This window comes from Macaca mulatta, chromosome 1, assembly GCF_049350105.2.
Source record: "Macaca mulatta isolate MMU2019108-1 chromosome 1, T2T-MMU8v2.0, whole genome shotgun sequence".
NCBI lineage: Eukaryota > Metazoa > Chordata > Mammalia > Primates > Cercopithecidae > Macaca > Macaca mulatta.
The window spans coordinates 61,959,544-61,983,211 of NC_133406.1; the positions used below are offsets into that span (position 1 = coordinate 61,959,544).

Sequence of the window (23,668 nt, forward strand, 5' to 3'; positions counted from 1 at the left end):
GGTTGAGCTATGGAAGACAAAGCCCTGAATTTGGGGTTGGGGCAGGACTAGACAATTCAGGGGGCCTGGTTCGAGTCCACCTACCAGCTGTGTAGACATGGATTTGTCCTTTCCTCCTTTGGGCCTGCAAAAGGAGGGGCAGTTATTTCCTAACATCCTTTTTTCCCCATCGCAGAGCAATGGTTCTCAATGCCAGGAGAGCCAACATCCACTTTGCAATGTCTCCTCTATCCAGAAATGAAGAAATGAATTTCATAGATGATATGACTAATCTACATACATCATTTAAAAATGCAAATAGGCCTGGCATACCAAATGCATCATGTCTGTAATCCCAGCATTTTAGGAGGCTGAGGCAGAAAGATTGCTTGAGCCCAGGAGTTTGAGACCTGCCTAGGCAACATAGTGAGTGAGACCTTGTCTCTACAAAAATAAAAATCAAAAAATTAGCCAGATGTGGTGGTGCCTGCCTGTAGTCCCAGCTACTGGGGAGGCTGAGGTAGGAGGATTGCTTGAGCCCAGGAGGTCGAGGCTGCAACGAGCTGTGATCAAGCCATGCATGGGTATGAGAGTGAGATCCTGTCTCAAAAAACCAAACCAAACAACAACAACAAAACCAAGGAAAGCTGACACAATTAAAAAACAAAAAAAAAGGATAAGTTATAATAAAACATGATGTCTTTCAATATATAAACACTCAGGCAAGACTTACCAGAAGGCATAAATGAAATAGGCAGATTGCTTGCACCTACACATAATATATATTTGAATTTAAGAGAAATAGAAGACGAGCCATTCTATGCAAAAACAAAAATCACACACATGCAAGAAAATGAAAGAGTAGCAGGAAGTGAACACTAGAAATAAAAATTGCTAGGTGAGTAATAACAGACCAGATGTACTTGCATATGATAAGAGAGGGAAAGCATCTTAATTGAGATAGGGATGACACAGCAGGGCAAATTAGAGAGCACAAGGTGGAGATAATATAGGAGTATGACGCGCATGCAAAGGAACTGGGTCTTATGTATGTGTGTATTGTCAAAATAGCTCCCATGGAATGGGGTCGCCATAGAGTACCACAACACATCGACCTCTGTCTTGAAACATATCAGTGTTGAGGTAGAATTCAGTCTCTGGGATCTTAAAAGGCCTTAGAGATCATATATTTCCAGTGGGCAATGGGGCATAGAGGATAGATTGGGAAGAGAAAAGAAGATAAAAATGGTTTGGAGCAATTGCATGTGGACACCTGGGACAGTGTTGTAAAGACAGGGCACAACATTTCCACACGTAATTGTGACAACGTAAGTGTTCATCCTTGGGCTGCAAAAAACTTTAAACATATAAAGGATGGCAATAATATGAAATAAACTCTAAAAACTTTTATTAAGGAGACACAGTGAGATCTCCTGCATCTCAAGTGTCTCTGATTTCATGTTTGGTTCTCTCACATCTCTTCTGTTAAATATTTTCAGTCAATTTCTTTGCTTATTCAGTATCACCTACTGATTGGAACTGTTTTCTGTTTTTCTTTTCTTTTCTTTTTTTTTTTTTTTTTGAGACAGAGTCTCGCTTTGTCACCCAGGCTGGAGTCGATCTCTGCTCACTGCAAGCTCTGCCTCCCGGGTTCACACCATTCTCCTGCCTCAGCCTCCCGAGTAGCTGAGACTACAGGCGCCCACCACCACTCCCTGCTAATTTTTTGTATTTTTAGTAGAGATGGGGTGTCACCGTGTTAGCTAGGATGGTCTCGATCTCCTGACCTCGTGATCGCCTGCCTCGGCCTCCCAAAGTGCTGGGATTAAAGGCGTGAGCCACCGCGCCCGGCCAGAACTGTTTTCAATCAAATACATAGTAGTAGAAATCTTATAATCCTTTGGGCAGACAAGGCATGGAGTAGATTATTCAATAATTTTGAGACAATGTCTTTTATTCCTTTTAAGCTTCTGCTCCATAATAACCATCTCCTAACTTTCTGAGTTTTCATGAAACTTATTTTTAAAAGCTTACAAAACCTTTTGGTATTACTGTCAATTGGAGCATGACCAACTTTTACTGGTAGTGGGTTTAGTTCAGCTGTACATTCGAAAGTTGTGCAGGATATGGGACAATTCTTGGTTTTGGAAATCTGTCCTGTGCATTGCAGTCACTAAATGCCAGGAAGAGTTTTGCACCCTTAGGATTGAGACAACCAAATGCCCCAAGGGGCCAGAATCATCCCCGTTGAAATCACTGGTAGGTTAAGAGCTTCATCCTAGCTTCATGAAGCCTTGGGCATTTTATTTATCCTTTCTGTGCCTCGGCTTCTTGGATAATTAGAGTACCTATGACTGACAGAGGATGAGGACTCGTGAGTAAATGCATGTGAAGTGCGTAGAACCAGGTACCTGGCACACAGTAAGCACTTAATGAACCATTGTTATTGCTATTACTGTATAGTTATAATAATTACTATTGTTATTAACATTATTAGTATACTGTTAATATGCTTTATATGAAAGACTTCTACTGTCATCTCAGATTGTGCTAAACCACTCCCACAGGCGTATAAAATAGCAGCTGGGGATGCCCCTCCCTGCCCCCACCCCCAGCCATGACACCCACCTGTGAACTCAGGAGAATTAAACACTCATGATACTGGGCCCTCCTGGCCTGATTCTCTGGGTACTGGGGCTGAGCGCAGAGGGGCTGTCCACAGTTCACCCTTCTGGAGAGGGACCTTCATAGGGACGTTCCCGGGAAGGGGTATGCAGGCCCTGGAAGGCTGGTGCTAGTCCTCGACCCATGGCAGTCTCATGACCCTGCCATGATGAGAAAGGGGTGGGGTAGTGCAGTTACTCCCTGGGCTGGAGGCGTAGAACTGGCAGGGGAGGGACACCTCAGGGATGGCACAGGCCCTGGTGATGTCTTCCAGCAAAGGCTATAGAGCTAGTAAAGAAGGGGTCCTGGAAAACCTTCTCCCTCTTCCCACATCAGGCCCCTGCAGGTGGCCAGGGAGCCTTTGCAACATCACCACTTCCACTTCCTCACATTTGGAAGTGAATTTGAGTTTTCAAAGCGATTTTCATCCATTTTCTCATTTGCCTTTCTTGAAAGTTCCATAAGATGGTGGTTAACATACCCATTTTCCAGACGAGGAAACCGAGACTCAAGAATTTAATGACTTGTCCAAATTTTCTTGCAGCTAGCAAGGAGCATGTTGCTAGGGGGAGGAGTTGAGGATGACATGCCACCTTCTCTCATTGATCTCAGTAACGAGGTGAGGCTCAGGATGAGGAGGGGGCCGTGGTGTGGCCCCAGTTCCCTGGCAGCAGCAGGATCTGAGGCTTGGCTGCCTGCCTGACCCTGTCGTGCCTCTCTTCAAGAATAAATAAATGATCACACAGTTACACAGCACTGCTCCTTAAAGGGCATTCTGCTAGTTGCATTTTCATTTACATTTATCAGCTACTGCCCCCTTTTTACAAATCCCAACCTGGCTTGATCTGGGTAGGGGGTGGAGCAGGCACCAGCTGGCATCATCTCTTGAGAGGAGGAGCCAGCCCTTGTCGGTGGATGCAGTGATGCCCTGTGGTGCTCTGTGGTCTCACATTCCACCTCCTCCCCAAGCCCTTGCCATTGGCTCTGGCTCAGATGGAGGCTGCAGCTAAAGGCTCAGCTCCCCGGAAAGTGACAAGTTCTCCAATATACACCCCCCTACCCCAGCCTCTGATGCAGGCCCTCCCCCAGAGCCTACATGTGGTCACAACTCTCCTGGGTTCACAAAGGACATCATCCTGGGGATGTGACAACATCCAAAATAGAGTCAAATTTAAAAAATGACCACCCCTGTACTAGCCCTTAGAAATGGGAACAGGTGTCCGGAATTCAGCTTCAGCCATGAAAGCCAAGTCGATGCAAGATTAGGAATTAGGAAGCTTGCTTTCTCATCTCTCTTTCTCGCTTTTTCTTGAGCCATCCCTCCCTCAAACAACGTGCAGAAGCCCAGCTGAGCCTGCCAGTCTCCCGGGTGCACCTCTTCTCTTCCACTACCCACCCCACAAAATTTCCCAGGCTTCTCGACTCTTGTTTCCCACAGTAAGATTCCAAATTGAGAAGCGCCGGTAAAGCGCTTCACACAGAGTGTCAATACCTGATAACCACTAAACACTTTGGTTTATTTCAAGAGAAATAAACCAAAGGGATGGAGGCAGGATGAGAATTGGGGTGGCGTCATACCTCCCACCAAATTATGCACCTTCTCGTAAAGCAGCAGTATAGCACATTGTGTAGTAATCAAGAAAGCCTGGGAATTCATTTTCTTCTCCTGCTGTCCTATCCTTTGTCTGAGTCAAACCAAGGGAAGGTGCCAGGGCCTGAAGCATCTGATACTCCCATTATACAGAACCTTGGGACAAACCCTGATCTGGGGTCACCTGAACTGAAATGATGATGCTGGTGTTGGCAGCATACCCTTGCTTCCCCAGCTCCTGGGGATAGAGCCCAAAAGGGCAGGCTGAGGCACAGGGGAGGAAGGGAGCATATGTTTTGCACCCAGCCTATCCCCCAGCCCCCATTCCCCTTTCCTACCAACCCCACAAGCTGCCAACCCCACAAGCCCACAAGCACCACGAGGGCAGACACAGAGTAGGAGACACACACCACATGTACAAAACATTCATTTTATTTCCTGTATTGAGTTTATACAAACTTGCAAGATACAAATGCAGAACTCACTGGAATTCTTCGGTACCTAAATCTAAAAAGAATGCTGCTGAAAGGAGGAAGCAAACTCTCACCTGTTTCAGTCAGGCCGTCCCCTCCTCCTGGGGAGGGGGCTCATTGGCTAGAAAGATGCTAAGGGGATGCTACAGCTGGTTGCCCCCGACAGAGATTCCATCTATCTAACCTTCACCCTTCTTCTAAGGTCACTTTTATACTAAATAAAGACACTGAGATCATAAATTTCCTTGTATGGTTTATTGTCTAATACTAGCAAATCAAATTGGCCCCAATATGTGCATAAATAGATATATATATGTGTGTGTGTATATATATGTGTGTGTGTATATAATATTTTTTCTTAGTTTTAAGAGCTGCCAGGTAGAGGGTGCTTAAAGGAGAAAGGAACTGGTTCCCTCTTGCCATAGCCAGCCCTGCCCAAAAACATGCCTCTCCCAAAGGTCGGAGAGCAAGTGTGCCACTTGCGATCTCAGAAAATCTTCAAAGTGACAGTAGCAGTATTTGATTGCAGCCTCTTGGTTATTGATCATGGAGGTAATGTGCTCGTTGAGAAGGCCCTGGATGAATAATCAGAGCGTCCCCAGGTGGGTCACTTAGCCCTGGACCCCCACCTGCGCTCTGTTCATTCAGAGCGGGATGTTCTAGGCTGGTGGCAGGGTGTCAGTAAACGCCCCAGCTGGGAGGCCAGGCTTCAAACGCTGGCCAGAAGCTCGGCTCTAGATTCCCAAGCCCTTGATTTCAGATCTAGACAAAGACTCCTATCCTGCCCAAATCCTTGCAAGGCCAGAGACCCTTTGGCCAATTTGATAATTGACAAAGGCTTGAGAAGTTTGGAAGGCTGAGCTGGCTTCGTTTGGTGCCCCCGTGGCAGCCTGCTGGGGTAAAGTCCTGGGGGTTTCTTGGGTGAGGTCGAGATGTCACCTTGTCTGTAGGACCCTCCTCGGCTCAGAGGCTGATTTCGCAGTCTGGATGCCAGACTGAGGTACCATGCCTTTGGTACAGCCCCCAGAGAGAAAGGTTGCAGAGGGGGGATGTCATAGATGTGACCCAGACCAAAGAGGGATCGAGTGAAAAGGAGTGTGACAAGCCCAAGGAACTTATATGTGTCTGTGCTAAAGGGCCAGGGATGGCCCAGAGGATCCCAAGCCGCCGCCTCTGGGCTTCACACCATCTCGTAGACCGACATCCTTAGCGCTGTTTGGCATAGGCTGCCATTACACTGTCTGCTCTTTCCAGCAGCCTGATGAAGAGGGGTAGTCTAGCAGCCCATCTGGGGTGCATGCCTGCATGGGTCTCCTTTGTGCATACAACTGCAAACAGTTCCTTCCAGAGGATTCACGCCTGACAACTGCACAGGGTCATCAGGAGTGGACAGTGTAATAAAATCCTTAGGCCAGGACTTCCGAGGGAATGCCCTGCCCCCGGCAAGATGCTCTCTGGGTGAGCTCTGGGGACCAGCCCTTTCCTGACTGGGGAATAGGATGGAATGAAGCCACTGTGGCAGAGGGAAGGGCACAGGGTTGGGACCTAAAGGCAGTTGCCCCATCTCCTCACCTCACTTGCCAATTCCATTCAGACATTGCACATTTTGAAAATAGATTTGCTTTTTTTAAACAAAAGCATAAAATAGATCTGTCTTAAAATAAGTCTTTCCTCTCCTCTTCTTTGGATCAAAAAGGCAAGGGGTATGGCCTTGATATGCTAGGAATGATATGGAAAATAAGGGAGAGAAAAACGGGCCTGGGCAGGAACTGTAGGAAAAGATCAGACATCCAAACAAATATATTACATATATAGAATCTATAATATGTATAATCTCCATAAAACATATATTAAGGCATGTAAAGCAACATAAAGAGCCAGCTTTATGAAATAAGAGGTGAGAGAGAGGTGGCAGAGGTGCAGATATTATTTCTTGGTATTTTACATGTATTTCTAAAAAATATTACTTTAAAAAAAAAAAGAGACAGACAAAGCGGCAGGTGTGGAAGGCCCTGAAAAATCTGTTTCCTGTGGAGGGAGAAAGGCGTGGGGGAAAGAGGGAGAGAAGATGACCTGGGAGCCAATCCACCTGCCAGTCTACAGGGGAGAAAGGGCAGGTTTGGGGTGCTTGAACTGTGAAGATGGGAAATATAGCCAAGGGTCACGTTTAAAAAACCTGCTAGAAGTGAAGATTGGTGGAATCCTCCTAGGCTGTAATCCCTCAGAAACATGAGAATATCCTAAGCACCTAGAATAGTGCCTGGTACATAAAAGGTGCTCGATAAATATTTGTTGAGTAAATTATCATCTTTACTTGCATATGAACCAGTAACTGTCCCAGCCATGAAGGAGTGGAGAGGAATTAGTAGGTGTTCTTGGGACCGCTGGAGGTCAGGCTGAAGCCTCTGGGTGGCAACTCTAGCAGAGTGAAGGCCTAGGGGCCACGGCGTCTTCAGCTTCCCTCCTTCCTCCTCTCTGGCTACATTCATCTCCAGGTGGGTGGAGCTGAGGAAGAATGCGCTTTGCTCTTCTGTCTCTCCCCCACTGCCCTCCCTGGGCAGGTGGATCGTGAGAGCGCCTAGCCTCAGCCAGTCCTCGTCTGGGATGCCTGGGATGGCGGATGGTCCTGGAATCCTGGGAGGCCTCCCAGATTAAGGCCTCATCCCTCCTCCTCAAAGCATATTCTCAGCTGGATCACTGCACATTCCAGGGGGAACAGGGCAAGAAATATCGCAGAACTGGGTAGGTAAGGCCCCAAGGCTGACCACACCCTACATAAGACAAGTCCTTCTCTCTGCCCCTTACCCCAGGACGGGGAGGCAGACACCAGGCACAGAACTACCAACAGCCATCTCCCAGGCAGTCGCTACTCAACCTCCTTCACCTAGATCCCCACACCAAGCATCTCCACTGAGGCTGCCTGTGCTCCACTGGTGGGTCGTCCTGGGGATGAGGTGGGAGGAGCAGAGGAGAGAGTCTGGCACTGCACTGGGCACTAACCTAAGGCTCCACCTGGGGAAACCAATCCAATACCCCTTTTCCATCTCCTTCCTTCCTGCTTGACTTGCCAATGTGTCCTGCTGCTTCCCCTCCTCCCACTCTGAGGATCTCTCTCTCTCTCTGTCTTTCTCTTTCTGTCTCTCTCTCTCTGCTACCCTTCCCAACCTGCCCTCAGACACTGCACAGACCTGCTGTTCTCTAGCCACAACCAGCACTGTTCCCTCTGGGAGCCAATAGCCTCTCCCCGTCTCTCATCACCTTGTCTTTGGCTCAAGCAGGGTGGTCAGTCTCCATTGGACCCCAGCGAGCACCCATAAGCAAAGCACTGGGTTTATCAAAGCCCTGGGTCCAGCTGAGGCAGCCGGGTGGGGTTGATGAGGATAGGGATGACGACAAGTGCTGTCCTCAGTGTCAGGCTGGCTCCAAGAGGCAGTGTCCATCTCCTCTTCACCTCTAGTCCTCACATAAGATAGCCACAGGTATGTTCTCCACCACGGCATGTCCCCCATCAGGGATTGTTCCACTGGAGTCACCACAATCCCAGCCAGGGCAAGGCCGAGGCTCCCTGTGACTTGGGCATTAACGAGGATGGTGCTCCCCACTGCCGTCTCAGGCCCTGGCCCAGGACCACGGTGTGAGTAGTGAGAGCTCCAGGGTTAGGCATAGTGGGTGTGTGGACACTGAGGTATCCACGCTCCTCTCGGCAGCAGCCCGTGGCCCCAGCCTGGCTCCCTGCGGCATTCCCATGGGAGTGCAGGGGCAGGGGGCCAGGGTGGGGAGCCAGGACCTCAGGTTGGCAGAGGACGGCTTCAGAATGTGACTCTGTGGAGCTTCACAGCATTGGCCTCAGCCAGGGCTTGCACTGGAGAAAAAAGAAATGGGGTGAGAAGAGGGTTGCACAGAGGAGCAAGGACTCCAGCCAACCTTCCCGGGAGAAAGAAGCCTCATCCTGCAAAAACCTGGCAGAAACCCACTCCGGTCCCTCAACCCTGACAGGGGAACAAAAGAAACGAAGTCAGTGTTCTTTTCTACTTGACTGAGAGTGAGCGGCTGTGGGCTAGGGGCAAGGAAAGGGTTCACAGCCTTTGGCTGTAATTGTCAATGTTATTTTAAATTACAGTAAGATCTGGGAGTTGAGAAACAGCTTTTGAGGGCTTCTGAAGGTTCTGCATCTGTGTATCTCAACAGATGGAAAGCTTGTCAGCAGACAGGAGGCACAGGGGTGGGGTGTCAGGGGAGAGCCTTCCCTGAGAGCAGACAGGTAAGGTCTCGGGTCCATTCCCTGCCTGCTTCTGGAGAAGCAAAGGCCATTGGCATCACAACATCCAAGAAGCGGCCCTGCCAGCCGGTTCCAGCCCAGCACTGCGTGGGGAAGCTGGATGGATGGATGGATGGATGGATGGATGGATGGATGGATGGATGGGTGGATGGATAGTGGGGAGGAGCGGTACACGGCACTGGGGTAGGGGAGAAGCAAAATGCCAAAATGAGAGGACACAGATGGCTCAATGGGGGTGAAGGAAGGGGCCCCACTCCCCAGGTGGATGAAATACAGTAGAAAAGTGCTTACGTCAGAGCTCAGACCCGCATGGTATGGCTGCTGTCGGCGCCCCGTGGGGATTCAGACGACAGGGGGTTGGCTGGAGGAGTCGGGGAAGCAGGGGAGGTGGGAGGGCTTGGGGTGGCACATTGCACTGGAAACAGAAATGAACAGGGAGGTGAATGGGGGTGGGTGGGGAAGGAGGGTGGGCACCCAGAGCAAGCGAGGCCCTCCCCAGGCGGGGAGCGAGGCAGGGAGGCAAGCAGAGAGAGAGCACTGAGCTTGGAGCTTGCTCAAGCTAGGCCAAGCTGTCCTCGTTCCCAGGGCATCGTGGAGGAGAGTGTGAGGCCCCAGAGGAGACCTGGTCGAATCTAGGCTCTGCTGAGAACCAGTGTGACTGTGGGTAAGGCCAGGCCCTCTCTGGGCCAAGGGCTCCCCTCCCATCCACACAATGGGGAGATTCCCACACCTCTCCGCGACTGTGCAGACGGAACCAGGAAGTGGTACTTTATATACCGCAGTGTCACTAACGATAATGATTAATAGTGCAGTAAAATCACACCAATCCAAACCATCTGGCCCCATTTAATGAACAGAAGTGAAGTGACCACCATGTTAATCAGTGCCATCAAAACAGAGATTTCTGATCAACTTAAAGCGAGTTCTGTTAACTTGGCACAGTCAAGGGCTCAGAAACATGTTCCCTGCTAACACTTGAGACCTCCTTTTCATCAGTCCAGTAAAGTCAAACTTCAGTCCACCCCTAAGCAAATCGAGACAAGCCTGAAATGACGTTTGAATTATTGAGATTTTACTCTATTATCATTATTATTCCATGTTAAGAATAGTAAAGTGGAAGGACAATGAGAAGGGAAGACTTATTACTGGGGACAAGCTCTATGCAGTCTCCAGACCCTCACGCATCCTCACTGTAGCTGCGAGGCAGGAGGATGGCAGAGACAACATCCTCGCTCAGGCTCAGAAAGGAACCAGACCTCAGCCAGGGTCACACTGCATTTCCACCGAGAGAAGGGTCCCAACATTGAACTTCCCAGTCCCTCGTCCCCACCCTACCCTGGAACTCATCACCTTCCCTGCCGTCTGTGCAAGAGAAAGAGCCAAGGTGGCTACTCTTGTTACATATCTAATACACCTTCATGTGCATAGAACACATGTAGCTCTCGCATGGATGTGAAGTTTTCTGCCTATACACAATACAAAGTTTGTGCATGGGATCTGGCAACACCATATCATTACACTCATTGCACACAGCTCACAATAAGTGTATTTGTATACTTCCAAGCCTGCACCCTTCCATGTGACCCAACACTTGTAACTTCATGTGCAAATACACTCACAAACACTTTCAAACACACATTCGTGTGCATAGCCACATCACTGACCCAACGCTTAGTCATCTAGCAGTCTCAACTTCTAAAACAGCCAAGAAACCAAAAACACAGCAAAAGATATCTCCAGGAAGCCAACATAGAGGTTACAGCCTACAGGACATGCAGTGAGGCTCTCAGAATTTACTCATAGGGAGCCCTTGGAGTCCAGTTACTCTTATTGATACACAATTCTAAAAGGTGTTGACTCGCTGGGTTTCTAGCCCAGGGGAGATTAGAAACAGGAAAATTCGAAGAGACAGAGGAATTGGGAGGCCCACTGACATCTATAAGAAAGCACGACTGAGGAGAGAAAATGTTTTGTAAAAAGCAGACATAACAGCTTTAGAAGAGTGACAGTTTGGGAACATTTAGCATAGCTACAAACAGATCTATGTCCATTGTGGCCCTCAGGGCATTCCTTTAACAGAGGTCGGCAAAATAAAGATATTTATAATGTAATACATGAGCAAGAAAAGGTCATATGTAAACAGAACTTTGTTAAGAAGGCAGAAAAATACTAAATATATATTAGAAATATATCCATCAAAATAGTTAAAATTTGCATGTGCTGCAGATGTGAATCACACATATGTGATATTATAAAGTGTGCAAAGTACCACATGCATGCAGAAATGGTCAGTCACACATAGTCACATTCATGACACTGTACTTTCTCCCAGCCTGTGCACACAGACATAAGTTCACAATACTGCAATATATACACTGTACACAACATATACACAAATATGCTTTATCATTTCCCATACTGTAGAAAAGCCAATCACAAATACAAGCATTCATAAACACCACCTCCACCAATGTATTGTACACTCACATACATGTACATTTATGCTCCAACAGCTTACCATATACCACCTGGATTCATAATGTGTCTCCACACAACGTCCTTAGACATTTTACACAGATACACACATTGCTACATTTGTACTCAAACCTTTCTTCCATTCTCACACTGCACACTTGAATACACACAAATAAATGCATGTATCTACAAACATGACCAGATCCAGACACTGCACATGACATCCACGCCACACGTACAAACTCAAAAATGCCGTAATTTCCCACATATTACATACCTGAGTCTGCACGCACCGGGTGGATTTGTAAGCATAACAGCATTCCTCACTGATTACTCTGTCCATGCCACACATCACACACGGGCACTGAACTCTACTCGCTGTACCCGATGCACACTATGCTCATGACCTGTGCCCAGCACTGCCACACACACAGTGTCCTGGGTGTGAACCTGTGCCCACATAGTGCATGCCCAGGACCAGCCTTGCTGTGCCTGGCAGAGCTGTAGCTCTGAAGAGCTGGGCCACAGGCCAGGGCTGGTGGGAACAGTGGGCTAAGTCTGAGGTCTGGCCCTGCCACAGCCATTTTTTAAATAGTTGGGGTTTTGGCAAAAGCAAGGTGACCGTTTGGTTTCAGCACACAGACTCTGACATGTAAGCCTGTGTGTATCAAGACGGAAATCGGATAGGCCGGGTGGGTTTTGTTTTCATGGAACCTTTGGCTAAGGAACTGTAGTAGAGAGAGCCAGGGGCTGGGGCTGGGGCAGAGCAAAGTTTTTAAACCGGCCTGTCTCTCTAACCTCTTGAAACAGGAAGTTGCCTTTTGCCCAGAGCATGTGGAATCTGATCTTTGGAAGGTTCAAGTTCATTTTGGAGCTAAACTACAGGGAGGTTCAACAGAGGCCTGCTTCCTTGTGGCCAAACTGGTTTTGCTGCCTTTTGGCTGCAGGATGGGGGCTCTCTGAAGCTATCCCTTCTCTTCCCCTCAACTCCAGCCTAAAGACAGCCTCTCCCTGAAATACCTCCAAGGGTCTCCCTGGACACCCATTCTAAAGTCCATTACACCCTAACTGGCAGAAGGTTCTTCATTAAGGCTTACTTAAATCCTCTTTGCCGTAGCTAAAATCTTCTGGTTTCTGAAAACATCCATATTTAAAATAATTAGCAAAATGACAAATGGTTCTATTTCTACTTCGTCTATTGCTATTTCAACTACTACTACCAGCATCACAGCGCTACTGCTACTGTCACCACTACTACGGCTTGCGAGCATGTATTGAGCACTTAGTGAATGCCAGGCACTGTGCTAGGTGTTTGGCACACATTGTTTCCAATCCTCATACCACCAGAACTGGAGGCAGGAATTTTGATTTGAATTTCATAGATGAGGAAATGGAACCTCAGAGCACCAGAATTTGAATCCTCCTTAATCACCAACATGAAACGCCATCCCTTCCACTATGTTCCGAGCCACAGTTCTAACCTGCTTATGGCTCTTGCCTGGGCTACTGGAATTGTAGCCTGCACACCTGCTCTCACCCCTCTGCCAATGTCATCTCCAACCATGGCTCCCCCTTTTGAGTCATTCCTCTTAACTGGCCTTCAAAGTTCTCACTCTCACTCTACCTCTCTATCCTAAACACCTTTATCTTGATGAAGGGAACAGTCTCCCAGGCTCCTTAACTTACCCACTGTCTCTCCTCTCCCTTTAACCCTCCCATTCATACAGAATCTCTTTCATTCTTAAAAGCTCAAGTACATTTTCATCTATTCTGGGATGATATCTCAGACTGAGCAGAAGCTGACCCTGTTGATCTCAACCCTATCAGCATCTAGTCAGGACCTGGTAGCCTTTGTATCAGTGTGAAGTCAGTTCCTCATAGTCATCTTTTCTTAGCAGAAAAGTGAGTTTGGATCAGTAGCCAAAGTGGTAATTGTATCGCTCTCAACTCCTTGGTTGCCTGCACCATCTTTTCTAAGATTCTTCCTATTTGCATGCAGCAAAAGCAGGAAATGAAAGGATACTCTGGAATACCTGGCCCTCTCCCTGCAACTGAGAAATATTTTTATCTTTCTCAGTCAAACTCAGTTATCATCTTTTCTCTGTGCCTTTCTCTGGCCTGCCCGGGCAGAATGGCTCCCCATGCTCTGCATGGCCTCTGGCCAATACTCCCTAAGGTGGCTGTAAGGATCATCCTGGCTCTGAGCTCCTGGATGCAGCAACTCTGGCCCCTTTGCACCTCCCTGAGCCTAGCACAGTACCTGGTGCTCAATAGATACTCGTCTCAACCTCGAGGAGCATCTCCTCAGCCTTGTATCTCTTTGCTACTGCCCCCCTGGTAGCAGTGCTGCACTTCCTCCCCTAAACCTGGTCAGCTGGTTTCCCTGGCAGGGTGGAGCGAGGCCCAGCCCCTCTCACCAGACAGCATGCGGCCCCTGCGGGAGGCCTCGGTCGCCAGGGCGCAGGAGATTTCAATCCGCTTCTCCTGCTCCTGCAGCTGGCTCTCTGAGTCCTGGGGCACGTCCACAGAGTCCCCCTCGCCGATGGGCACCACGTTCTGCATACTGAAGAGGCACAGACACACAGAAATGGAGGGAGGGACAGGATGGTCCAAGTGGCTTCGGGGGGCCTGCAGACTGAGGTTGGCAGGGAGGGCCAGGGCCCCATGAATGTGCAGTCTCTGGTTCCCAGCAAGGCTGTCCCTAGGAGTGAGTGGGACCCTGACAAAACACAGGTTGAGACCCCTACCCTCAATGTTCTCAAATGAATTAAAAGGTTCAAGTGAGCATTTAGGGCAGCCTTGAAGGGGAAAAGAAGTCACCAGAGGGCGAGCCTTCAGTTTTGTCTTGATGGTGTGATGTGCACGAGCCTGGTGGGTCTTACTAGCACCTGACAGCAGCATCCTTGCCTCTGCCGGTAGTTGGGCCCTGTCTGCTACCTGGAGCCACCACTTTGATGTGCTCTCCCCTGGGGAGGCTCTGTGCCCCCAACGACTTCTAGTGGCCCAGGTGTCCTAGGTGCCAGGGTGGGCCGAGGAAGTAGAGGCTCACCCAGGCCGGTTACCTGGATTTGGCAATGAGTGTCTTGATCCTCTCCACCTTCTTCTGCTTCTCCTTCAACTCCTCAGGGCTCAGAGGAGTGTCAGGCTCCAGGTCAATGTACCGTTCGGGGATGAGGACTTTGTCTGGAGTGGAGAGCTATGGAGGGGCTGGGGTCACCACCTCTGTCCCTTCCCAGAGTCTCCCACTACAGCCCTTCCTGGCTCCACTCACCTCCTTATTGATGTCTACATCATAATGCTGGGGCTCTAGCTCCATTTTGCGAAGCCGGGCAATTTCCTCCCGGGGTGTCTCATAGGCCTGCCCGCCAGGCTCCTCTGCCCGCAGGGCTGCCTCCAGGTTGGAGATGTCCACCTCGTGGATGCTGCGGTGGCGGCGCACCTAGGGGACAGCAGCGTCACGATCGCACCACGGCTACCCATGCCTCCAGGCAGCCCTAGCCATGCCCTGTCCTCGCTTTCCCTTCCCAGCTCACCTGATCTAGCTGCCACCCCACTGCTCCCACCACACCCCACTGCAGAACTATCCTCTTTCCTTTCTACTGACCCAAAGCCTGTCCACCTGCCAGGCCCCAGAGGCAACATCTCATCAACATCTCTTGTCAGTTCTTGCTGTTCCCCATCCTGCTGTACCCTGTATTCACATTCTTCGCTATATAATTTGGGCAGTTGAGTTAGTGTGACTTGTATTGATTTCTTCTTTTGATTTTTTAAGAAACAGGCTCTTGCTGTCACTCCAGCTGGAGTACAGCCACAGAATCATAGCTCGCTGCAATCCCAAACTCCTGGCCTTGAGTCCTCCCATCCCAGCCTCCTCCCAAGTAGCTGGGACTATACGTGCATCCACCATGCCCAGCTACTTGTTAAACATGTTTTTATAGAGACAGGGTCTTGTTTTGTTGTCAGGCTAGTCTCAGACTCCTGGCCTCAAACGATCTTTCCACCTTGGTCTCCCAAAGTGCTAGGATTACTTGCATGAGGAGCCAACCACACCCAGCTAACTTCTAATGATTTCATACTATAGAAGTCCTAATCCATCAACTAGAATGTAAGCTGTTGAGGACAGGACTTATGAGTCATAATTTTTCCATATTTCTAAAATTTAATGGAAACAAAAGTTAAGTAATGTCTTGGGCTACATCCAGCTCTGTACTTAATAGAGCTGTGTAGCCCAGGAATCATTTAATTTCTCCTCACTTTGTTTCCCCATCTGCAAAATAGGATAATAATTCCTAACCCAATGTTGCTAAAAGGATTAAATGAAATAACATGAAAGGGATTTGTGGATTATATTGTGCCATGTGACGGTGAGCTCTTATGATTATCTTCATCGCAGCCAGCCCAATGCTAGGCACAGAGGAGATGCTCTAGAAACGTGCGTAAGTGACAGCTATTTCTGTGTGGTGAATTCTGTACTATTCTCTATTAAGTGAATTTTGTATAATTCATTTCAACAAAAATAATTAAGGCATTCCTTTTTGTGAGTTATTTTCTTAAAACAAGAAAAAGTCAACACTTGAAAGACTCTTCCGCCGGTGGGAGAGAGGACTCTCTGGCTCTCCCAGGTGCCCAGCTTGGGTTCTTTCCCCTCTCCTTCCTCTCAAACCCCCCAGGCCCCAGCCGGCCATGCCCTGGGAGTAGGAAGTGTTGGCAGATGCCAGGCTCATGCCTGTGGGTAGCTGGGAAGGCATTACCACTTTGTAGGCTGGCCGGGGACTGGGGTCGGGGGCCGGGCTGGCCGGCAGCTGCAGGCTTCTCCGCTTCTCCTTCATGGAGCCACTCTGGTGCCGCCGCATTCGGTCAATCTGCTCCTCCACACTCATCTTGACCTTCCCCTCACCAGGGAACACAGCACTCTTGGGGCGTTCCTGCTGCCATGGGAAAACAGGGCTCTGACAAGTGCCTTATCCCCCACCCAGCTTTTCCATCCTGAACCCTTAACCTTCTACGGGAAGTCTGCCTGTAGTGGGCTGAAGAGTGGTCCCCAAAAGATATGTCCAAGAACTGACCCCAGGTACCTGAGAGTATAACCTTATTTAGAAATATAAGATCATCCTGAATTAGAGTGGGCCCTAAATCCAATGGTGTGTCCTCATAAGAGACAGAAAAGAAGATGACATGCAGAGTAGAGGTGACATGAAGAGGGAGGCAGAGATCAGAGTGGTTCATTTACTCAGAAAGGAATGCCAAGGATTGCCAGCAATACCCAGAAGTTAGGAGAGAGGCCTAGGACAGGTTCTCCCTCACGGCCTCCAAAAGGAGCCAACCCTGCCACCACCTGGATTTTGGGCTTGTGGCCTCCACATCCATAAGAGCATACGCTTCTACTGTTTTAGATCACCCTGTGTGTGGTCATTTTTCACAGCAGTCCAAGGAAACTAACACAGATTTTGGTACTGGGAAAGGGGTGCTGCTATAACACATAGCTAAAAATGTGGTAGAGATTTTGTAATTGGCTAACGGGTAAAGGTTGGGAGAATTTCAAGGTATATAATAGAAAAAGTCTAGTGGATTTCCTTGAAGAGATGACTGGCAGAAATATGAACTTTAAGGATGATTCTGGTGAGGGCTCAGAGGAAGTGAACAGCATAGAAAAGAAAGCTTCAATTGCCCTAGAGAATACAGTTATGCCTCGGTATCCCAGGGGACTGGTCCGAGGATCCTGATGGATAGCAAAAGTCATGAACGCTCAAATCTCTGCTATAAAATGGCATAGATGTGCATATAACCTACATATATCCTCCAGTATACTTTAAATCACCTTTAAATTACTTACAATACCTAATACAATGTAAATTGCTATGTAACTAGTTGTTATCCTGTATTGTTGGTTTTTTTACTTTTTCTTTCTTTCTTTCTTTTTTTTTTTTTTTTTTTTCTGAAATGGGGTCTTGCTCTGTCACCCAGGCTGGAGTGCAGTGGTGCAATCATAGCTCACCACAGCCTCGAACTCCTGGATTCAAGCAATCTTCCTGCATCAGCCTTCCAAGTAGCTGGGACTACAGACACATGCCACTGCACCTGACTAATTTTTAAATTATTATTTGTAGAGATGAGGTCTTGCTTTGTTGCCCAAGCTGTTTTCAAACCCTTAGCTTCAAGCAATCCTCTTGTCCCCAAGTGCTGGGATTATTGGCATGAGCCACCACGCCTGGCCTGTATTGCTTTTTATTACTTTATTTTTACTGTTTTATTGTTTTTTATTATATGTCTCCCCTGAATATTTTTGATCTGTGGTGGCTGAATCCACAGATGTGGAACCCAGAGATATGGAGGGCCCATCGTATATATATCATGAATGGAATGCTGGTAGAAATATGAATGTTAAAGATGCTTCTGGTAAGGTCTCAGAAGGAAATAAGAAACGTGTTATTAGAAACGGAAGAAAAGCCATCTTTATTATAAAGTGGCAGAAATGTGAATGTATTGTTTTCTACTGCTGAGTGGAAACAGAACTTGAAGGCTGTAATGAACTTAGATATTTAGCTGAGGAGATTTCCAAACAAAGTGTTGAAGGTGTGGCTTGGTTTCTCTTTGTACTTATAGGAAAATTATAGAGAAGATAAATTGAGAAAATAACTGTTAAGCCAAGAGAAACCAGCACTTTTTTATTTGGGAGGTTCTCAGCCTACCGAGTTCACAAAGGATGCTGAAGTTAGGAAACTCATAGTAGGAAGAGTGTGCCCTAGAGAGAGGGTCAAGGATGTGGCTGGACAACATTTTGCTAAAGAGATTAGGGATGTCTCATGAACCCAGTCGACCATCCCAGAAGAAGCCAGAAATAGAGATGGAGTTATCTAGAATGGATACCCTTGAAATACAAAGGGGGCCTACAAAGTTTTTGAGACTGTTATATATGCAGAAACACTGCTAGCTTGTACAGAAAGGGACAGAGATAAGATGAAATGAAAATAGCTGTGAGACTTCTGGGATTCTACAGGCAGGAAATAGGCTAATAGAGGTAGTTAGCTACACACACATGCTAACCTTCAAGGAAAAGCAAGAATGACTCAGAACAAAGCCGTGGATGCAGAGGCAGGGTCCAAAGAGGCAGGGTTCAAAGAAGCAGGCCTAGAGGAAGGGGCTGATGGAGCCTCTGTGGACCCAGAGGGCAGGGAAGTGAGTCACAGAGGATTATTCTCAGGCCTTGAAAACTAATAGAATTTTCCCTGCTGGATTTCAGACTTGCTTGGAATGGTGACCCCTTTGTTCCTTCCAATTTCTCCTTGTTGGGACAGCAACAAAAATAAAATTTTTATTTTTTTTAATTTATTTTTAAAATAGAGATAGGGTCTCACTTTGTTGCCCAGGCTGGTCTCAAACTTCTGGGCTCAAGTGATCCTCCTGCCTCAGCCTCCCAAAGTGCTGGGATTATAGGCATAAGCCACCACACCTGGCCAGGAATGACTTACTTATGCCTCTCCTCCAGCACTGTATTTTGAAAGCAGATTAATTTATTTTTTCTTTCTTTCTTTCTTTTCTTTCTTTCTTTCTTTCTTTCTTTCTTTCTTTCTTTCTTTCTTTCTTTCTTTCTTTGTTTTTTGTTTGTTTGTTTGTTTGTTTTGTCTTGTTCTGTTGTCCAGGCTAAAGTGCAGTGGCATGACCACAGCTCACTGCAGCCTCAACCTCCAGGGCTCAGACAATCTTCCAGCCTAAGCCTCCTGGAGCAGGCTAGGACTATAGGCATGCACCACCACACCTGGCTAATTTTTTTTTTTTTTTTTTTTTTTTGAGATAGAATCTCACTCTGTCACCCAGGCTGGAACACAGTGGCGTGATCTCAGCTCACTGCAACCTCCGCCTCCCAGGTTCAAGCGATTGTCTTGCCTCAGACTCCTGAGTAGCTGAGATTACAGACATGTGCCACCATGCCCAGCTAATTTTTGTATTTTTAGTAGAGACATGGTTTCACCATGTTGGCCAGGCTGGTCTCTAACTCTTGACCTCAGATGATCCACCTGCCTCGGCCTCCCAAAGTGTTGGGATTGCAGGTGTGAGCCACTGCACCCAACCCATCCAGCTAATTTTTAATTTTTTTTGTAGAGGCAGGGTCTCACTATGTTGTCCAGACTGGTCTCAAACTCCTGGGCTCAAGTGATCCTCCTGCCTTGACCTCCCAAAGTGCTGGGACTACAGGCGTGATCCACTGCACCTGACCAATTAATTTGTTTTCTAGTTTTACAAATGGAGAGATTTTGCCCCAAAATGGATCATACCTAGAGTTTCATGCATACCAGATGGAGATGATTTAGATGATGAGATTTGGTACGGGACTTCTGAGCTGATGATATTTCAATGACATTTTAAACTTAGGATGCAGTCATGGACTGAGGTTTTTGGGAATGTTGGTTAGGTAAATGTATTTTGCAAGTGAAATGGGCATGAAATTTGGGTATCATAGAGTGGACTGAAGTTGTTGAATAGTACCCCCCAAAAGAGATGTCCAAGTCCTAGCCCCAAATACCTGTGACTGTAACCTTATCTGGAAATAGGTCTCTGCAGATGTAATTAAGAATCTCAAGATGAGATAATCCTGGATGAGGGTGGGCCCTAAATTCAATGATGGGTGTCCTTATATGGGACGGGAAAGAAGACACACAGAAAAGGAGGTGATGTGAAGATGGAGGCAGAGATTTGGTTGATGCATCTACAACCCAAGGAATGCCAAGAGTTACCAGGAACCACCATAAGCCAGGAGAAAGGCATGAAACAGATTGTGTCTCAGTGTCTCCAAAGGAACCAACCCTGCTGGCACCTCGATTTTGGACTTCTAGCCTCCACGACTGTGACAGAATATTTCCATTGTTTTAAAGCTCCTGGTTTGTGGTAATTTGCTAACTCCTGGCAGCCCTAGGAAATTCACACTGCCTTGGGTCAGCACATTTGACTCTGAACACTGACTTTTGTTGCTTTCCCTGCTTTGTATTTCATCAATAGCATAGTATGATAATTTTGTAAAATACTCTTTTGTATTTTTTATGCATATGTGATGGTTAACACTGAGCATCAACTTGACTGGATTGAAGGATGCAAAGTATTGATTCTGGGTGTGTCTGTGAGGGTGTTGCCAAAAGAGATTTGCATTTCAGTCAGTGGACTGCGGAAGGCAGATCCACCCTCAATCTGGTGGGCACAATCTAATCAGCTGCCAGTGAATATCAAGCAGGCAGAAAAACGTGAAAGGGAGAGATTGGCCTAGCCTCCCAGCCTACATCTTTCTCCCATGCTGGATGCTTCCTGCTTTCCAATATCAAACTGAAGTTCTTCAGTTTTGGGACTCGGACTGGCTCTCCTTGCTCCTCAGCTTGCAGGCAGCCTATTGTGGGACCTTGGGATCATGTAAGTTAATACTTAATAAACTCCCCTTTATACATATAAATAAATATATATATATATATGTATATATCCTATTAGTTCTGTCCCTCTAGAGTACCCTAACTAATACAGATTTTGGTATTAAGGATAGAGTTCTTTCATTGGTTTTGGGGCTTCTGGAGTTGGCTGCTTAGTATGATTAGACCCAAAAATGCTAAGGACTCTACTTCTAATAGTATGGAGAACACTGATAGTCCTTGGCGCGAACTGTTCAGAGAGTTATGCAAAATAAATGCATTTGACACTCTTGATTCATGGTTCGTTGAGAGGCAAGGAGTTTAGTGACCATATGTGGAGAACCAAGGAACATAGTGAAGCTGGTTGGTTGCTCCTAAGTTCAGTAGACAGTGATGAAAGAAAATGATGAACTCAGGGATTGTATCTCCCAGCTTCAGAAGCAGATACTGAGCCTCAAATATGCTAAGACTGTTCTGAGTTAGAGTCTTATCTCCCATAGAGAAAGAGCTGAAATTGTGCAAAAACAGACACAAGCTCTTATCATGTGAGTGACTGACCTACAATGAAAGATGCATGCACAGCCTTGCCAGGTGTCTACTATTAAAGTGAGGGCATTGATTGGAAAAGAATGAGACTCTGAAACTTGGAATGGGGACATGTAGTAAGACCCTGATGAAGCTAGGGACACTGAGTTTGTAAACTCTTATGAATCTTTTTTGCCAGAAGGAACAGCTTCTCCATTCCCAATAGTGGCAACATCCCCTCCCCGACCCATGCTGCCATCAGCCTTTCCACCTTTGTCTGAGGAGATAAACCCTGTGCTACCAGAGGCAACAGTCATGGCCTCCCCTGAAGCAGTTGCCAGGCAAGATAATGTTGATTCTCCTCGGGAGGCACCCCCAACGCCTCTGTTTGCTTCTAGACCTACAGCTAGACTAAAACCCCAGTGGGCCCCTAGAGGCGAGGTTGAGAGTGTGACCCATGAGGAGGTATGCTACACTCTAAAAGAACTGTTTGCGTTCTCTAATTTATATCAGCAGAAATCTGGAGAACAGGCATGGGAATGGATATTAAGAGTGTGGGATAATGGTGGAAGGAACATAGTGTTGGATCAGGCTGAATTTATTGATTTGGACCCACTAAGTAGGGACTCTGCATTTAATGTTGCAGCTCAGGGAGTTAAAAAAGGTTCTAATAGTTTATTTGCTTGGTTAGCTGAAATATGGATTAAAAGATGGCCCACTGTGAGCAAGCTGGAAATGCCTGATCTCCCTTGGTTTAATGTAGAGGAAGGGATCCAAAGGCTCAGGGAGACTGGGATGGTGGAGTGGATTAGTCACTTTAGACCTACTCATTCCAGCTGGGAGAGTCCAGAAGATACACCCTTGACCAATGCATTATGAAAAAGATTTGTGAGGGCAGCACTTGCATCTTTGAAGAGCCCTATAATTGCTGTTTTCTGCATGTCAGATCTAATGGTGGGAATTGCAGTCACTCTACTACAAAATTTAAATACAATGGGAATAATTGCATCCCGAGGTGGCAGGGTTCAAGTGGTGGCACTCAACCATCAAAGGCAAGGTGGGTGTAGCTACTGTAATGGACAGCAGAGGTAAAACAGCAATCAGAATAGTCTGACTCGTGTAGACCTCTGTCATTGGCTAATTAATCCTGGTATTCCTAGAAGGGAAATTGGTAGGGAGCCTACTGCATTCCTACTTAATTTATAAAGCAGAAAACTTCCAAGTCAAATGGACAAAAGACTAATTTGAATTATAAAAACAGAGAATCACAGCCTCTCAGTCAATTTCCAGACTTAAGCCAGTTTACAGATGCAGAATCCCTTGAATGAAGGGGAGGCTGGGTCCTCTTGAGGAAGGACCCCACTACATTACTGACAATTTATGCAGTGAATCTTTCTTCCATCCTTCTCCAAGGAGACCTCTGGCCTTTTACCAGGGTGACTGTGCATTGGGGAAAGGGAAGTGATTAGACATTTCAAGGACTACTGGACACTGGCTCTGAGCTGATGTTGATTCCAGGGGACCCAAAATGTTACTGTGGTCCTCCAGTTAAAGTAGGGGCTTATAGAGGTCAGGTAATTAATGGAGTTTTAGCTCAGGTCTGACTTACAGAGGGTCCAGAGGGTTCCCAGGCTCATCCTGTGGTCATTTCCCCAGTGCCAGAATGCATAATTGGCATAGATATACTTAGCAGCTGGAAGAACCCCCACATTGGCTCCCTGACTGGTAGGGTGAGGGCTATTATGGTGGGAAGGGCCAAATGGAAGCCATTAGGGCTGCCTCTATCTACAAAAATACTAAATAAAAAACAATATCACATCCCTGGAGGGATTGTGGAGATAGTGCCACCATCAAGGACTTGAAAGATGCAGGGGTGATGATTCCCACCACATCCCCATTCAACTCTCCCATTTGGCCTGTGCAGAAGACAGATGGATCTTGGAGGATGACAATGGATTATCATTAGCTTAGCCAAGTGGTGACTCCAACTGCAGCTGCCTGTACCAGATGTGGTTTCATTGCTTGGGCAAATTCACACATCTCCTGGTATCTGGTATGCAGCCATTGACAAGGCAAATGCCCTTTTTTCCATTCCTGTCCATAAGGCCCAATAGAAGCAATTTGCCTTCAGCTGGCAAGGCCAGCAATATACCTTTACTGTCCTACCTCAGGGGTATATCAACTCTCTAGCTTTGTGTCATAATCTTATTCAGAAAGACCTTGATAGCTTTTCACTTCTGCAAGATATCACACTGGTTCATTACATTGATGACCTTACGCTGACTGGATCCAG

The 23,668-nt window shown here is 47.1% G+C and overlaps 1 protein-coding gene and 1 long non-coding RNA gene across 51 annotated transcripts in view; one reads left to right on the forward strand and one right to left on the reverse strand.

The window, feature by feature from the left end:
• Positions 1 to 2,645, forward strand: part of LOC144341214 (uncharacterized) — a 29,215-nt gene extending 26,570 nt beyond the window's left edge. Inside the window, exon 4 of the long non-coding RNA XR_013418040.1 lies at positions 1,569 to 2,645. This is a non-coding gene — a long non-coding RNA (uncharacterized LOC144341214). The remainder of the gene's footprint in view (positions 1 to 1,568) is intronic.
• A 4,350-nt stretch (positions 2,646 to 6,995) lies between these two features.
• Positions 6,996 to 23,668, reverse strand: part of PLEKHA6 (pleckstrin homology domain containing A6) — a 154,609-nt gene continuing 137,936 nt past the window's right edge. For 27 of the 50 annotated variants that reach the window (XM_078004141.1, XM_078004097.1, XM_078004056.1 and 24 more), the window contains 6 exons: positions 16,213 to 16,389; positions 14,733 to 14,900; positions 14,524 to 14,657; positions 13,879 to 14,024; positions 9,278 to 9,401; positions 6,996 to 8,569 (listed from right to left, as the gene is read on the reverse strand). In XM_078004141.1, coding sequence (XP_077860267.1) covers positions 9,286 to 9,401; positions 13,879 to 14,024; positions 14,524 to 14,657; positions 14,733 to 14,900; positions 16,213 to 16,389 — 741 coding nt within the window. In that variant the 3' untranslated portion in view covers positions 6,996 to 8,569; positions 9,278 to 9,285. The remainder of the gene's footprint in view (positions 8,570 to 9,277; positions 9,402 to 13,878; positions 14,025 to 14,523; positions 14,658 to 14,732; positions 14,901 to 16,212; positions 16,390 to 23,668) is intronic. The other 23 variants (XM_015119693.3, XM_078004103.1, XM_078004133.1 and 20 more) reach the window with 3 other exon arrangements.